The 18373-nt window shown below is 41.3% G+C and overlaps 1 protein-coding gene across 1 annotated transcript in view; it reads right to left on the bottom strand.

Annotated features, from left to right (window-relative positions):
• The window catches only part of Sel1l (SEL1L adaptor subunit of SYVN1 ubiquitin ligase), a 51679-nt gene that overhangs the window by 13870 nt on the left and 19436 nt on the right, over positions 1-18373 (bottom strand). Inside the window, exons 6-19 of the mRNA XM_075948044.1 lie at positions 17851-18013; positions 14449-14502; positions 14302-14361; positions 12617-12698; positions 12120-12274; positions 10701-10757; positions 7161-7229; positions 5735-5812; positions 4676-4738; positions 3453-3540; positions 2982-3130; positions 2137-2302; positions 1764-1838; positions 941-1113 (exon numbers count right to left, since the gene is read on the bottom strand). Of these exons, the coding sequence (XP_075804159.1) occupies positions 941-1113; positions 1764-1838; positions 2137-2302; positions 2982-3130; positions 3453-3540; positions 4676-4738; positions 5735-5812; positions 7161-7229; positions 10701-10757; positions 12120-12274; positions 12617-12698; positions 14302-14361; positions 14449-14502; positions 17851-18013 (1432 nt within the window). The remainder of the gene's footprint in view (positions 1-940; positions 1114-1763; positions 1839-2136; positions 2303-2981; positions 3131-3452; positions 3541-4675; positions 4739-5734; positions 5813-7160; positions 7230-10700; positions 10758-12119; positions 12275-12616; positions 12699-14301; positions 14362-14448; positions 14503-17850; positions 18014-18373) is intronic.

Here is an 18373-nt window from a genome sequence, read left to right as displayed (position 1 = left end):
CACATGGGAAAGGAAGGAGAACACCAGAAACTACATCCTCCACACACAGTCTTAAACAGAAGCAGTTACTTTCAGTTAGTCCTTATCCATTAAGAAGAAAAGCACTTTCAATTAATAATAGGAATATGGTTAGTGTCCAATTAAAAATACACAATTCAAACATTTTTTGACAACCGAATCTTTCAAGACCTTGGATCCAACTTTATGATATAGATGATCTAACAGGGTATTTAAATCGTATCAAACCACATCCTGAATTATATTTTCCAATCATCATCAATCTTCATACTTTAGTAGCAATTTACTTGGTATTGGACTGACTTTTGGGGTTACTGCTGTTTTGAGGCAGGGTCTCATGTAGCCCAGACTGGACAGAAGTAGGCGTGTTCTTGAGGAAGACCTTGACCTGACCTCTTGTCTCTCCTTGCTGGAATTACAGCCTGTGCCACCATGGTCAGCGGCACCAATTAGTTTTCAGTAGTAAATGTCTCCTTCGTTCACAAGGTAGGAAGGAAATGGAAACGGTGACTAGGTCACATTAAAAAGTCATGCCGCCTAGGAGTTACTGGGAACTGTATTTGATTACCTGTTCTCAAAAGCTGAACCTGCGTTCCTTTCCTGAATACTTGGACTTTTATTGTAGTGTTTATCTAAAGTGTACAAGTAGTAATATTCTCAGAATTCTTTTGGGATAGAGAGGCAAGGACTCAGAGCCATTCTAAGGAAAATAAAGGTGGAGGCATTAGAAAAAAGTTCATTGGTAGAAAAGGTTTTAATCCATTTCAAAATGATCAAAAAGCAATGGCGCTGACTGAGGGTGGATATAGTTCCTGACACAAGAGGCTATCAACAGGGCAGCGCTACCTGGAATACAGCAATGCCAACATCTCCCCTTGTCTTAGCAACGCTACTCAGGTGCCAGTTTTGACGCCACACTCACCTGTTTAATGCCTAGGCCCTTCTCATGCATGTAGCCCAGGTTAAACATAGCTTGGGCACTGTGCTGCTGCTCAGAAGCCAGGCGGTAATGAATAAATGCAGTCTCGTAGTCCACATCAGTGCCAAATCCATAGAAATGGTAGTCTCCAAGTTTAATTCGGGCCACAGTGTAACCTGAGACAAAATTAAATGCAAAGCTACTGATAAACAAAGTGTGCTTAAAACAAATCAAATTTATTTTTTAAACAGGCTTATGTAAGCCAGAATTTTCATTTGTAGTAGAAAAGCTTTAAATGGATCTCCCAGCCAAGTCCTAAAGCCAGTAAGCATGTAGAGCAGACATTATCTCTTCTGCAGAAAGCACGTGGCAGTCACAGAGAAGTCAACCAGGTGGGTGGTCCTGTGTCTCATTAATGCCACCCTTTAAATGACCATGCTCCATTTATCATGTCATTTAAGTCTAAACTGACTGTTCAACTTGAGCACTGTGTAGGACTGGAGAAGGAGACGCCTAATTTGGAGAGGAGTATGTGAGGAAAGTAAGTTAAAGAAAAAGTAGGGAAAGGGTAAGAGTTCTTTTCCATTTCAGGCTGGTATTATATTATATATTCTTCAGTTCTCCATTTATATAATCAGCTGGCCTGAAGCTAAAAATCACGCGGTGATGGAAATGTCCAGTCAAGGACTGGGCAACTCAACTACTCATTTAAGAATGAAGTCTGGTCACAAGCAAGGTAAGCAACGGTATCTTTGAGGGTTCATGAGATGAAAATCAACAGAGGGAGGGGTCCTGGGTAAGACTCTCTTGACAATCAGTTACTCACCTTGTGAGGCAGCCCTGTTCCAATGCAGCAACGCTCTGGGGTAAGTTTCGTTCTCACCTACAATGGTTGCTTCCCCTACAGGAAAGACATGAAACAAGGGTTTTCATTTGCAATTTAGTATGACTACATGGAGCACAGCAAATATGAAATTAAGCTAGTCTGAAGAGTAAACAAATATTAGAAGAAGATACTGGATTTAAAGGAATCAATGATTCAGAAAGATGCTACTTCTTGGAGCAGGTTTTAGCCATAGCCAGATTCTGAGATGAGTCTGGGGATTTGGATGAGGAAAGGGCAGTTCCGTATTCCTGTCACTTTGAAAATACATTGCTGAGTGCAGTAAAACCTGCTATAGGACCAAAGTGGACCTTACTCTGGTCAAGGATGAAGGCTGCGTTGCTTTGTGCCACTTCATAGCCCTGTTCGGCCAGCAGGAGGTACTGGATCACTGCGGCATTGTAGTCCCCGTCTTTATAGCTGTTGTAGGCAGTCATAAGCCTCTCCGACCAGCGGCCTCGCTCACACACATTCTTAAACAACTGTGAACAGAGGAAAAGCAAACGACATGCACGTCTAGAAAACAAACTTGCATCCGGCATAGGTGACCAACTCTGCTCCATGACTTGTTGGCAGCTTACTCTTTAGAACCAAACACACTGCAAAAAATAACAGCAACCAACACATTGTTTACTGTGGTCAGGAGCTATTCTAGTGATTTCTGTGTAGTACAGGTTTCAGCACATTCCTCTACCTGAGGAGTTGTTCGTGAGGTGAGCCCTTCTAACACCCCCATTTTACAAGTGAGGACACCAAATAAAGCAGAGAAAGATTTCCAAAACCGTGCTAAGCCTTATCAGCGTCCCTCCAATGAGAGGTGTGAGTGCTGAAGAGAAGCTGGAGATTAGAGACACTGCTTCGCCCTTTGCATAGCTCCTTCCTGTATCTTTACTTTGATACTTGGTATCTTATACTCCGTGAGAGCTACAGATACTGTCGGTGTCTACACTCAGCTTCACAAACACTGCTTATTACAGGAACCAAAAAGTAGGGAGGGCAGAATGCATACATCTCCAGTTTCTTCCTTCAGAATATCAATCCCAGTGAGCTGAGTCAGCTTCTACTGTGGATGGAATCAGGTCAAGAGACCAGAATGGAAAAGGCAGGACTTCCCAGTAGGCAAACCCATTTCCTACAGCCAGACTGCAGGAAAGTCCTCACCTCCACCGCAGTGTGACAGGACCTCATCACCCCTGTGCCGCTGGCATGCATCTGTGCTAGGTTATAGAAAGCCAAGATATGGCCTCCTTGAGAAGCTAAATTAAAATACTTCAAGGCCTGTTTATAATCTCTCTTGACTCCAATGCCATCTGCAAGACAAAGGAAACAAAAGCCAATGAAAGGCGAGCCGAGTCTTACACAGGATCTAGTGACGCAGCAGAGAACTTTCTCCAAGAAGAATAAACCTGGTGAAAGTCGGGATTATTACAGAGTGATACATGTCAATCTCACCACTGCAGATTAATATATTAATATCGATTAATATAAATTGTAATGAGAAATGAGATGCATAAGTCATCGAACTGGTAAAATATTAATTCACCAAAATCGAGTCTCCCATTCAGTATCTAGTGCCTTCTGGTGGAACACTAGTTTAGACTGTGTCCTCATTAATTCTACGAAGATACCTACTATAGTACATAGAGCCAAGCTGCAGCTGCCCGTCCACCCAGCCTTGCTCAGCAGCTTTCTGGAAATACTTGAGTGCCAGGTCATAATTCTGCAGAACAAGATGTCAAATGGTAAGAAAGCACAAAAGACTAATAAACTTAAAAGTACAGAGATTCATTCTATGTAAGAATAAGTATACATATTCTTAAAAGACCATTTTATGATTTAAAAAGTAGTCATTAATGCTTCAGGTTACAGGGAGTCAGGGTCTCATATTTAGAAGAAAAGCAAGTAAGAGTTTTGTGAACCAATTTATGTTTGCTCTCAGAAAGCATAAACACATATAGAATACTAGAGCAGGAATTAAGAAAAACTTTTTACTAACCACCTTTGCCCTTTAAACCTTAATTTTTCTAATATTAGGTCAGGAATATGATTTTCTCCTTGTTTCTTCCCTTCCCGTGTACATTACAAGATGCTATGTTCTTAGAGCCCACAGATCATATGTAACCACAGGACAAATTAAAATACATTACTCTGAATTTTGGTATTCTAATGATCAGGGGTCAAGAATATCACTGTCTTTTATGTTAGGGAATACATACAGGTAAGTTAAAAAAAAACTCAGTTCTTAGTTTCAAACACCAAAAGCATGTTGGTTAGAATAACATCATGATTCAGGGGTATCTACCATGAGGCAATGGCCAAGGACAAACAAGTGCTTGCAGACATAACACTGACATTTAGGTGGTTACTGGTGACCTGGATATGAGACAGAAACCTGACAACTAGGAACTAAAGTGGCTTACTAAGGTTCATTCTTTGGAGACACTTGGCTTTCAGCGAAGGACTGGAGAGAAGAGAGGCGGAAGCTAGAAGGAACAAAGGGCAGAAGGGAAAGCCTCTCTCTTCTAAATAGAGGAGACTCGAGTGCCTTCTTAGCCTTGAGTAAGGAAGCAGGCAAGGAAGGAAGTCCTGGAGAAATGGGAAGAGTGCAGAGTGTAGAAAGCAGACACGGAGAATGGGAAACAACGCTAGCCCTCAGATGGTCCCAGAGATGGAGCTGGCCTAAGAAGACACGTGAGGTGTGAGGCACGGCATGGGAACAGCCAACTCTGAGACAGCAGGAAAGGGCTTGCTGCAATGACGGCTCCTCCGGACTGAACGGGGAGCTATTCAAGGAATACCTCCCGCCCGCACTGGCTGCCTGCTTCCTAAACTCAGCGTGCCACACACACACTTACAACTTGAACTCCTCTTCCATAGAGATAGGCCATTCCAAGCCCGCTCTGTCCCACAGGGTTGCCCTGTAAAACAGAGAAATCAGACAACAGGGGAAAGAGCTCATTACAACACAGGGGAGGATAAATGACTGCAGAGGAAATAATCTGAAGCATCCTGAAATAGGTTTTAATTAGTTTCCAATAAAAACAAGCTTCTTCCTTCCATTTAGAGTAAACTTAACTGGACCTTTAGACGCAGAGGGCTATCAAAGACTACAACATTAAATGACTCCAGGATCGAATTTGTGACCTGACTTATGACCATCATTTCCATGAATTTATGACACAAATATAACTAATACATTTCACCAAAATTAAAAGAGGTCACATTTGGGTTGCTGATTCACTGGTCTCTTCCTGTCCTAACAGAAAAGGAAGGACAGCGTTGTGGAGCAGAGTCAACACTCACGCACTAAAAGCAGCAATGATACTTAAGACTAGCTTAGTGACAGTATTTTGAGATGCAAAACAGAAAATTCTAGAATTCACCCAAACTTGGAGGGATAGATGACATTTAAAAAAAATGTGTCATAACATCCCTCAGGACAACACTCAACTGAAGCTGTGATGTGCAGCCATACATCGCTGGATAGAGGTCAGTGCACACACAGGAAACAGAGAGTCTTATCTTAAGTATCTTACATGTGGTTTTTTCCCCCCTCTGGGTCAATGAAAGTCTAAACTGTGTGTCACGGTTGTCGGTGGAACTGGATTTTGCAGCTTTCAAACTGCAGTACAACTGAGGTAGGGTATGCAACTCCCAATTTCATCACTAAAAACCAGTACTCTTCCTGATTAGGAAATACTTCAAAGAGATTTAAGCAGACTTAAGATTCATCCACCTAGTTCCTAAAACAGAAACTGCTTTTACTGGGGAAGCTTTTCCAGTCAGCTCATCAGGTGTATGTAAGCACTTCCAATAACTCAGGGCATGGGTCGGCCAGTATTAATCCTCCACACAGTCCATTCATTAACCACCGGTCACACACAGGGTCAGCACACTGAGTCGGGAAGGCTCACCATGTCAGCGGCTTTCTTGAAGTAGTGGAGTGCTGTCTCATTGCTCTGAGGCACGACATCACTTCCTTCAGAATACATCTGGAAAACACACCCCAATTTCAGGTGGACTTGTTACCCTTTCTCCAGATACATTTTTGTTTCTATTTCTCATCTCATTTTTATTAGCTCACATGGAATTGTCCCACAAAGTTTAGAATTCTCTATAGGAAAGTGTAGAATTTAAAGCAAACATTTATTGGTAAATACTTACATATTTTTAAGTATTTGGTATTCTACTAAATATATGATTTAGGTATAGATTTGAATATAGAAAGCAGGATAATGACTGCATCAAGAACTCTTAAAAGATTTTTTAAAATTTCATTTGCTTATGTCTGTATGCTGGACAGCTAATCCAGCCTACTTATTCAGTTCCAGGTCAATGAAAGAGCCTGTTTCAAAAATAAGGTCCATGATACCCAAGACTATTTTCTGGTCTTTATATACAGGCACACACCTACACACACATATTCTATGTGCGCACACACACAAAAACATGTAGCTAAAAAGTTATTTAACAAGGTATAAACACTTAACTAGTTAGAGGATCAGATAAGACTTTCAAAGAAAGGAAATCAAATGTCAACATTGCTTCTCATTCATATAATACATTAAGGAAACAACAACACTAAGGCTGCCTTTAGATCGAGGGTTAATTAGTAACAAAGAAAAAGTAAAACTGTTCGAAACAAAGAGATTTAAAATTCTTAACAAAAACAGATGAAGAAAAAAAGATTCCTGTGTTCTGGTGCTGAGATCCTCACCACCATAGCACCCACACGGTTCATACTATACAACACTGGAACGCTTGCTCACAATGTTCCAGCTTACAGGAGCTAGCTGTGATCGTGTGGTAAGTCTGGATGAGGTTGTCTTATCTGTAAAATCCTTAGACTCCACCTGATCTTCCTTACCTTAGGATTTGGTTATATATGAACAACTGTCAGTTTATCCTGTATTAATGTTAAAATGATGAAAAGGGAATCCTTCTCAGACACAGAATCTATTCAGTAGTTTTTACATGTAAATACTTCCTTGCTCCAGAAAAAACTACACGGAAAGGTGCTCACAGCTGTCATATTTAAGACAACGAAAAGATCTGCAGACAAGTGCCAAAAAAATTCTTTCATTCACTTATGAAAAGAAGTAGATAACTATGAGTCTTTGCAAAACCCCGTGTGTAACACAGTCTGGAGCCCTCATCATTGCATATACCTGATACAGTAGTAGGAGCTCAGACAGTGAATCACTTAGAAGTAAGCACTACACTATGTCTAAGCGGTCTGAGAGGGCTCACACGGCACTGTATGGAGACCGGACGCGATACACGTGCATTGCAAATTCTATTTTGCTGTCACATGACATATAACTGCACAGTACACAGTACCTTTCCCAGGAAGGCCATCGCATGTGAATTACCAGCATTTGCTGCTAAGTTGAAGTAGTCAAATGCTCTCTGTGAAAGAAGAATTCAGAAAAATATTTAGTTTCTAACCAAAACACTTATTTTAGGAAAACCAGGGGAAAAAAGATCTCGTTATAGTAAAGCAGCTTAAAAACCAAGAATATCCAGTTATCAGAATTTCAAGCAGAAATGCATGTACCTAGAAGTTTTTATGACCACAAATAAACGTCTTGTGTTCCCTAAAGTTCCCAGGTAAGAGGGCGTTTTTATCACAGGCAATTTTAATAAGCTTTAGGCAGCACAGCTTCACTGTCTGCTTTACTAGGACCTGGGAGAAACGAAACACAACAAAAAACCCAAACAACAAAAACAAAAATACCCTAACAGACATTCCCAAGATATTGGGCATATTCTGGAATGCAATTCCCTTTTGTATTACTTAGAGAAAGTTTTTGGCTGTATTTAGAGTCATATAACTAAACCCACTGGTGCTGGAAGATCTTCATTACCATCCCCGGCAACTCAGTGCTTACACCTTTGTTAAGGAACTTATTTCACTGGTTATGCCTCACTCCTGTTGATGATTTAATCTCTTCTTTTTCTAATCTTTTTTCATTCAAGTAAATTCTCCTAACCTATTAATAAAAAACCATACAAGATGCATTTTTTTCTCCTGAGTTTCATTCCTCTTCAGTGGGATGGATACCCATTCGTGACTTCGCTCCCAGCGCAGCTTCTCAGTGGGTCCTCTCAGGACTCCACTCCACTCTGCAAGCTTGAGTGCCTTCCACCAACTGCTCCAGAAAGGAGCTCTTCTCTCAGTCCACCTCTCTGCGGCATCTGATGGAGTCTACTTCACTCTCCGGGAAACACTCCTTGGCTTGGCGTCACATGCATCCTTTCCTGCCTTCCTTAATCTCATCTGTACCTGCGCCATCCGCAGCCACCTTTGCTAGTTCTTACTCTATCGTCTGCTCTCTATACTTAAGTATAGAGACGGAACTGACAAAGTAGATGTCAAATCCATCTACTAACTGCCGGTACCACGGCTCTACTACACATTATATTTTCTTTCACACAAACCTCTGGAATAGTCTCCTCTTTGATTTCCCTGATTGACTATATTTTGGGATTCTACTAACTCATTTTCCACATGGAAGCAAAAGTCAACGTTTTCAAATCTGAACATGCTGGCTGTAAGAGCCCCTTAGTACAGAGGTTAAGCTGGTAAGAACAAATGCCACCTGTCTCAGAACTACATTATGTCCTATGATGTCAGCGCCATGGCCATACCAGCCCTGTTCCCTTCTGCTCCAGGGCCAGGGCACACGGTGTTCCTTTCGTCCTGGGATGGCTCTACCTCCAGTGTCAACATGCCACCTCCTTCTCCCTTAAGAAGTCTTCCCTGACAGCTGGATCTCTCTCCCTTACTTATTATACCCCTTGATACTGTTTTGATACAGCCACGACAACTTTAAATGCTTGCTATTTGTTGGTGCGGTCATTTAAAAAGGAACCAATATTCCACTGGATTTGAAACTCCAGCAAGGACAATGACCAAAGCTTTCCATTCAGTACTGCATTCGGAAAACCTGGCAGTGACTGGCATGTGGTAAGAACTGAAATGTTTGTTGAATTAACGCAAACATGCGCTGGAAAATACTACTCTTTCTCTTGTGAGGCTGGTGAACTATCCTCCCATCCCAGTTCTCACCATGTAAGAGCTCTGGGGCAAACTACCTCAGAATCCTGCACTCTCGTTATTTTGTTAAATAGCAGTGTGTAGCATACATTTTAGTGACCAAGAGACAAGCAGCTGCCTGATTAAAGAAAAAAAAAAAAGCCTTCACAGGTACTTGGCACCGTGAGTGATAAGTGTCTTTGTGACAATTTCGTTCTTAAAGGTGAAATAACTTTACTTGACATAGTTAATTGGTATGGCAGCAAAATAAGAGTTTTGTAGATTTGACACATACTTCTAGAGAACTTCCTATGAGCGAGGCTCTGCCGGGGGTTAGAATAAAGTGGTAACAAGGCAGACGTGACTGTGCTCTCTTGAACTTATGCTGTAGCACAGAAAAAGGTTAGGTAACCAACCAATTTGCTTTGGACAAGGACCACAGAGAGCACTATTTTTCAGCCATCCTTTGTCATATGTGACCTTTCTCTGGAGTGGGGATGGGGCTAAGGGAGTGATGGGTAGGAATTACTGTATAAGCAAAGCAGCTGGGGTGACAGTCACCACAGACAGAGAGGTTGACATCACTGAAGTCATGAGAAAGAGGCTCTCAATAGGTTCAGAGACCTTAGAAAATTCTGTGTGCTTGTGACTTAGCAAGGGACTGGAGAGGTAGGGGCTGGAATGAGGTCTTGGGTGGTGGTGGCGCACGCCTTTAATCCCAGCACTTGGGAGGCAGAGGCAGGCGGATCTATGTGAGTTTGAGACCAGCCTGGTCTACAAGAGCTAGTTCCAGGACGGGCTCCAAAGCTACAGAGAAACCCTGTCTCGAAAAAACCAAAAAAAAAAAAAAAAAAAAAAAAGGGGCAAATCTTTAAGCTGCTGGAACCCACAGAACACTGAGAAGTTCTAGGTGAACAAAGGATCAGATGCTGGGTTTACAGAAACTGCAGGTGACAGGTGACTCACTTGAGTGACACGTATAATGGAGAGAGGGGAAGAGATGAGTCATAGGCAGGTAAAACAGAAGGTAGGTAAAACTCAGTAAGTAGCTGTATCAGCGTGGGTAGTTGGATGCTTCTGATTTGTAATAAATAACATCTTCCTCAGCCCTATAGTCTTTAAAAGTTGTCTTTTTTGATGGCTTCCTTTTGCTCTTTGAAAAAAATTAATTTTTAATTTCAAGTATGTGTGCGTGTATCTGAGTGTGGTATGTGTACCCGAATGTGGGTAACTCAGGGCCCTGGAGACTGTCAGATCCTCTGGAACTGGAGTTATAGGCAGCTCTAAACTGTGGACATGGGTGCTGGGCACAGAACTCAGGTTCTCTGTAAGGGCAGCAAGCGCTCTTAACTGCTGGCCATCTCTCCAGACCCAAAAGGTATCTAAGATTTACTCTACTATATACTTAACAACAACAACAAAGAAATGGAGAAGTGTCTATGTGTTTGGGCAGTACTAAGAGCTAAGTTTAAAAGTAGTACAATCTGAGACTGAGGCAGTTGAGGGCGCATGCTGCATTCTTCCCCAGGACCTGAGTACAGTCTGCAGCACTCATGCCTGTAATCCAGCTTCAGAGTATCTGATACCCTTTTCAGGCCTCTGCACTGGCTTCTGCACACACATGACACAGAGAAACACACACACACACGCACACACACACACATGACATAGAGAAATACACACACACACGCACACACACACACTGGTCTTTCTGCCATCAGGTAGGTGTTGAGAGCTCACTTGTGACAGATGTTTACAAAGCCTGACTTATAAAGAACACCCACACAGCACCATTTTGCTCCCATTTCCAATGGGAGAAAAGCCTCACTACAGGGGGTTACCTGGTGATTCTGTTCCACTCCACGCCCTCCATGCAGATGCAGCTGCCCCAGACCAACCTGAGAAGCAACAAAAAGGCTGTAAATGTGAAAGTGAGCATCTGCCATACAATTAAAATCAGACCCACAGTTGGCTGTAAAAAGGCTGTTTATTAATCAAAAGACTAGAAACCTAGTCTATAATCCTGAGTATCTATTCTGTTTTAATTATCCTAAAATTATCAGGAACTAAAAAGGCATGCTTTAAAATAAACAGCATTCTTCTGAAGCAAACAGTATTCTTTTGTACACACACGCAGTGTTTCTGAGTGGATGTATGTTCACATGTATGTAAGAGCACATGTATGCAGGTGGAGGCCTGAAGTTGATTTCAGGATTCTTCCTCAATTGTTCTGTATTTTATTCATGGAGGCAAGTCCTCTCAATTGAACCCACAGATCACCAACAAGATCACCCTAGCCAGCCAGCTTGCTCTGGGGGTCTTGTCGCTGCCTTCTGAGGGCTAGAATTGTAGGCAAGAAGCACACCCACCTGGCATTTTTGTGGGTTCTGGGCACATGAACTCTGTTCCTCACACTGTACAACAAGTGTTTCATCTATCGAGGTATCACCCTCCCTGGTTCCTAAGAAGTTTTTAGATGAATTACACTTAACTCAGTGAACATGCTCTAAAGGAAATACTAAAGGATGTCTTAAGTGAATGAAGACAATTATCCAAGAAGCTTAGACATGAAGAAATAAAAACAAGAAAAGACAAACCCGTGAGTAAATTTAAACTCGTATGAGCTGTATAAAAGAGAAATGTGAGGTTCACAAAACCACGCAGATGTCATCACGCTCAGCACAGTCTACGGTCGGTGTTGTCCCGGGAATGGTAACGTGTCTGTCCATTAGACTAGAGGCGGAGCTGTGTGGGCATCTCTAGGTAACACAAAGAAGGCCCAACTGTCCGGGTCATGGAGGAGGAGAGGCAACAGCAGTAACCACCAAAAACAAGGCCAAGAAAGCAGAGGAAAGGGAATGTAGAAAAGCAAGATAAAGGAAGCAAGTAGCAGAAAACATTTAAACCAAAATATACCCCAGTGTAAAAGACTTTTAAAATGGACAGGATAGTTGTATTCTAACTTCCACGAGTAACGTTCAGATCTGCTATTCACTACAGCTTTAACTTAAGACTTCCTTCGGTGAGCTTTCAAACTATTCTTAGTACTTATTTGCATGTATCTCAAACAGCTGTGATTTTAATAGGAAAAAAGTGTTGAGTGTGTGGGACGTTCTTTCTCTAAAAGATCCAGTGGTGATCTAGAACAAAGCTAATAATTACTCAGAGCAAAGACAACATTACTTACAGATGGGGGTGCTTGCCCCCCCCCCCCATGAAGCAGACAAGGCAGCAAGAGACTGCCTGATGCTAACACACACCTGTGCTTGGACATCACCCTTCTCAGCTAGGAACTGGTAATACTGGATCAAATCTTCTTCCAGCATCCCACTGTTCATCCCCGGGTTTTCCACTTCATCAGGCAGCCGTATTCTCTGGACCACAGAGCCTCCAGTTAGGGAGATATCGCTGGCAACTGACAGAGGAGGACAAATAGGAATGTGAGGTGAAGTCAGAGGAGCAGGTCCACAACTGCAGCAAGCAGACGTGGACAGACATGGCGCTCGCTGATGGCACCATTTCTGTAGCAGTCTACATAACAACCCACTAATAAACCAGACTTCTACTACAAATGTTTAAGAACAAAGTGGTGAAAGGAATGTCTTTCTTGATAATTAAAGTAGTTAAAAGGTAAGTTCAATTCAAAGAGTCATTTGCAATATCTGAACTACTACAACCAAAACATATATATACTTCAAGTTAATTATTAATTATGTATTTTTTTCTAGAGCATGAACGATGAAAACAAGATAGGTACCATGATTGGCAACAAGGCGATAATGGGTCAGTGCCGACTCACAACTCTGGAGGACTCCGATGCCGGCCCAGTAGCGGTAACCCTGTAAGACACCCTTGTGTGAGAAGACAACAGCACCATGGTGTTCTTGTGACACATACAGCCAACCACACTCTGACTATAATTCTGCTCTCCTTCAATCCACACACTCCAACACGCAGGTTATAGCTAAGCACGAGACAAAAACATTCCTAGAGCAACCACGTGAGTGCCATGAACTTCATGAAAGAAGCGTGGACACAGTCCTCATCAAGTTTTCACTCACAACCACTGTCAGTCTTATTTTAGATATCATCGTAACAAGAACAAGGTGTTCTCACCACTAACAAACCACTACAGACTGACGGGAGTGGGGGAGCAGGAAGGAGCTGTCTGAAATCTGAATGGACTCAAAACGTCGTAAGCTTTAGCAGTCCTTGCTGCATTACTATAGAGCCATATGCACAACATGCTCTGATTCTACAGCCATTGTTTTAAAAAAGTTGGTAATTTAAAGCATTTCATATATATTTGCCACACAAAATTGTTTCATATTTCTTAAAAATTTACCTGAGCTAGGTATGGTGGCAAAGGAAGGTAGATCTCTGTGAGTTTATGACTACCCTGGTCTCTAAGGAGTTCCAGGCCAGCTAGGACTACTTACGGAGACCCCTGTCTCAAAAGCTGTAACAACACCAAGACAAGCAAACAAACAAAAAACCCACAAAACCAACCCTTCCCCCCTAAAAACCAAACTACCTAAAAAATTTATCTGAAGGTGATTTTCAGCTACTCTCTGAGATGTGGTAGCATAGATTAAACAAAGACAACAATGAAATCAGAGAGAGATATTTAGGAAGCCCAGCATCTCTGCTTTCCATTTCCTTCAACTCCTTCGGTGGCTAAGCCCAGGACAGAGAGGGCCCAAGTTCCTGGGCACAACTTGGCTATTTGGCTGGATTCTTATCTGCCCTGCTTATCAACTCCCAGCATTCTACTCTTCAGGCTGTCTGTCTACCTAAACATCTAATTTGATCTTGACAATCACTCAGTGATGACTTTTGAAATTATCTATGATTTCCCGAATGGCTGGAAAACTATACTATTCTTGTCTGCCTTGTCAGTAACCAAATTTGGAGCCTTTCTCAGTGCTGGACTGGTTTCCTGCTTTGAGTTTCATGTCCACTCAGTTCAGCCTTTACATTCTTGCAACAAGGAATTCATACTCATTTAAAACGTAGTATCTATCATGTATCACAGGTCATGTGACCTATCGCAAATTGAACATATAAGATACTTAAGGCCCTTAGCACAAAAAGAAACTGGTGGACAGATTTTGTGTCACTAAGTGATGTATGTGATCAATGTTATCAGTTTATATACAGATACTTGCAAGGGCCCTTTATAGGACAGTTTTGCATAGTAGGTCCTTCATTAATTTAAATGCAAAATCTCTGATAATCCAATCAAAAAATCATTCTTATAAACAATTCTAATTTTACATAAACTTTTATTCACGTAGATTCAATGTGTTATAGCCATTGACAAGAATTTGTTGGCTGTCCATCTGAGGATTTGATTGTAAGCAAATCTCAGTCAGAAACTTATGGCTACTGCAAACACAGATTTTAACTTTTACTGTAAGTTGTCTTAAAGTTCACACTTACCAAAACCATGTGGGCTATCAGATTGCCTCCAAGAGCTCCAAAAGTATAATATACAAGAGCCTGTGAAATAGCAGATATGTAAGTTAACACAGGCCAGGGCTTATTCAATTCCAAATTTAATATATAGTAAAACTTCAATAATGTTACCTTTGCCTGACTTGAATTAACACCAAGTCCAGAGGCGTAGAGAAAGCCAAGAGCCTGAGGTAAAAAGAGGAAAAGTAAATATTATTTTGGTGAAGACATACACAGTTTTACACAGAGAAGAATTAGGAATCTTTAAATATGAAAAGGTTTGACTACAACTATGCTGACATTCAGTAAAATAGCCAGAGCAATATATTCAGCCTTTTACAAACCACATAGCTGAGTACAACTTTAATCAAGTCATTAAGTTTAATTAGAAGGTTAATGGAAAGAAGACATTACTAGTAAAACAAAGCTGAACACACTTAAACGTGGTTCTTACTTCATTCTTTTTAGCTTTTATGAAGATAAAATATCTTCTGTGCTATTATATCAACATATTTCTTTCTCTGCAAGAGGGATGAAAAAGGACAAGAGTCCCAAGAGAAGTGATCTCAGGTATGACGAGACACCAAGTGGTCAAGGGTTGCTTTGAAGAACATGAATTCCTGAGGAAGCCACCTCCAAACGATGTACTGATGAGGGTCCACCTTGTCTTCTGTGCACTATCCTGACAACACACAGTGGTAAGGACAGCGTGGTAGAGTCTGTGAGCTCACGTACATTTCAGACTCTCTTGCAGCTAGGTAAGACTATGATCCTAGATACGTCTGCAGAGGAGGTCGACTGTTGCCCAGGAGTCACCATTTGCAAGAAAGCCACCCAGGCAGAAAAAAGAGCTCAGTCTAATCTGGCGAGCGTGAAGTACTGATCTGGGGCTCTGCTCGCTGCATCAGCTAAACTTGATGAGCACAGCAAGAGTGCGGGGGGGGGGGGGGGGGAGGTACGAATGCAGTGACACTGCAGAGGTGGACCACTCTACAAAACGCTGCCAAAAGACATCAGTGCCTCTGAAGATGATGCATGTGTGTTTACAGCTAACGTAAGCTGATTTAATCAGGAAAGGAACAAGCTTCAGACACATAAGGAAAACAGTTAAGACCGCATCTGTTTATAACTAAAAGTGAGACCAAGAAATATTCACAGACAATAATGGGTAAGATCCTGCTGCCATAAAGCCTCAAGACAACTGTCTCTCACATGCTTTATTCTATTATGGTCAGGGGAAAGCAGGCATTTTTCTAAGTTGCAGGAATGATAATTTAGAAGAAAATGTATCTTTAAAAATAATTTCACAAATATCCATGTATTCTAACAATGTATTTTTAAGCATAGCTCATATTCTGTTAAACCTGAATTACCTATAATTCAGTGTAAATAAACAGGATGGCCAACTTAAAAATTTATTTATGTTATGTTATATGTATAGGTGCTTTGCCTGAATATATGTCTATGTACCATGTGAGTGCAATACTCTTACAGGTCAAGAGAAAATGCTGGCTCTTCTAGAATAAGAGATACAGCTGTGAGCCACTGGGTAAGTGCTTGGAATCGAATCCTGGTTCTCTGGATGAGCAGCCAGTGCTGCTCTTAACACTTGAGCTATCTCTCCATTCCCCTATCACATGGCCTCTTAAGCCTAGGCAATCTTTGCTTTCTTTATATTTCTATTGATAATGTAACGATGATGTGTTATCAATGCATGTAGTGCAATGTGGTACTGAAATTCACCTATAATGCAGCCTAGCTAAAAATAGTTACTTCAATTTATTAGCCTTTAGCTGTGATATCTGGCCTACAGAAAATACAGGTAATAGAAAAATTAATGAATAGATGTTGAAATGAGGACAAATGCAGGCAGAACTTGTTACAGAAAAACTGTATCTACCTCTAACACAGAAACAAACCAATCAGACAAAGGGCTACATTAGAAATAACAACTAAAATGTAATGCTGTGATGGACACTTGCTTTGACAAAATCAGAATAAAGAAATTTTTTGAGCTCAGTGCTCTAACAATATATTATGGGCATTTATAGGCTGGAAGGATGGAGAGAGGGAGAGAGAGAGAGAGAAAGACACACACACAACAGAGAGAGGGAGAGAATGTATGTGTTTGTATGTGTGTGTGTATGTATGTATGTGTTTGTATGTAGTATAGCACTAAAAGATTGGACCTAGGGCTTTGTACACACCAGGCAAATGCTCTTCTTGGCTATATTTCCAGTCCTAAAACATTTCATATTACTTTTTTTTTTTAAGTATCAATATTGGGCTGGAGAGATGGATGGCTTAGTTGCTAGGCACGCTTGCTGTTCTGTCACAGGATCAGAGCTCAGATCCTAGCACCCATGGGAGGTGGCTCACAACTACCTGCATGTATTTGATACCATCTCCTGGTCTCCTAGAACACCCTCGAATCAATCTCTCTCTGTCTCTGTCTCTCTGTCTGTCTCTGTCTGTCTCTCTCTGTCTCTGTCTCTCTCTGTCTCTCTCTCTCTCTCTCTCTCACACACACACACACACACACACACACACACACACACACACACACACACACACATTCACACCTTCCTCCCCACACACATTAAAAAATGAAGGCTAACTTTGGGAGAAAATCCTATGGGGAATAATTTCTGATAAACAGAATTGCTGCTCTATTGAACTGCTCTTCATATTTCACTGTCTATAGGTTTAATACTGCAAAACTACAAAAGAATTTGTGGCCGGGCGTTGGTGGCGCACGCCTTTAATCCCAGCACTCGGGAGGCAGAGGCAGGTGGATCTCTGTGAGTTCGAGACCAGCCTGGTCTACAAGAGCTAGTTCCAGGACAGGCTCCAAAACCATAGAGAAACCCTGTCTCGAAAAACAAAAAAACAAAACAAAAAAAAAAAAAAAAAAAAAGAATTTGTGGTAAGATGCAGCCATAAAATTATCTTCATTGACCATAAAAGTTCTTAGATGAAGGAAAATAAGTATCCAAGAAAACAAGTAAAATGGTCTGTCAAAAAAATTAGTAATTAGAGATATGCTGTCATCCAGTCTTCTGTTGTTGAAAAAAGTCAGGGTGCAGAGAACAAATGGCTATTATGATTAAGTGCTGAGTGCGGGAGAGAGATTGGAGGGATGGCTTAGCAATTAAAAACATGTGTTGCTCCTTCAGAGACCTGAGTTCAATTCTCAGCATCCATGTCCCTTGGCTTCTGCACTCACATGTATATAGATAAACACACATCCACATTTTATTAGAATAAATTAAAAAGAGGTGGGGGCTAGAGAGAGCACTGGCTATTCTTCCAGAGGACCTGGGATTGATTCTTGAACCCACATGGTGGCTCACAACTACCTTTAACTCTAGTTCCAGGGGACTGGACATCCTCTTCTGACCGCCTTGAGCACCAGGCACACAAGCGGTGCACAGATACTCAAGCAGGCAAAAACATCCCCTCCCCCCACATAAACACTGCCCTCAAACAAACAAAGTGTTGTGTGCAGAGGTTCTCTATTGGAGCTGTACTTACAGTTTGTCCTTTGGGAGAACCTTCCTCAGTCAGTTTCTCAAACATCTCTTTAGCTGCCGGGATATTCTGTGTGAGGTAATCACCAAACAGAAGAGCATAGGACACTCTCTCCAGGGCTTTGGTGTGATTCATGCCTGCTGCCTTTTGAAGATACCGATACGCTCTTTAAAAGAAACAATCAACCAAAAAGTCAGCTGTGTTTTCAGAACAGTCATTTAAAGATTTTTCCTTACGAAAATGGACTGCAATTTTCTTATTTTATAGTGAGAAATCCCAACCCATTAATCCTACTATATCACGTTATTATATATATATATATAGAAAATATCCTGGAGAGTTTGATTTAGCTTATGTCTAGCATCATGAAATTATCTAATTACACTAACAATGACTGAAAAGCTAATAAGCAGGTTAGCAAGATTTGTAATGGAAAATTGTAATGATGCCAGGTAAATACATAAATAACTCAAAATTTTTTCACTCTGCATAGACTAACAAAACCAGCAGGAATCAAACAGACATA

Source organism: Microtus pennsylvanicus, chromosome 14, assembly GCF_037038515.1.
Source record: "Microtus pennsylvanicus isolate mMicPen1 chromosome 14, mMicPen1.hap1, whole genome shotgun sequence".
Classification (NCBI taxonomy): domain Eukaryota; kingdom Metazoa; phylum Chordata; class Mammalia; order Rodentia; family Cricetidae; genus Microtus; species Microtus pennsylvanicus.
Note: the sequence above shows the minus strand (reverse complement) of the source record. Positions and strands in the feature narration are given on the sequence as shown.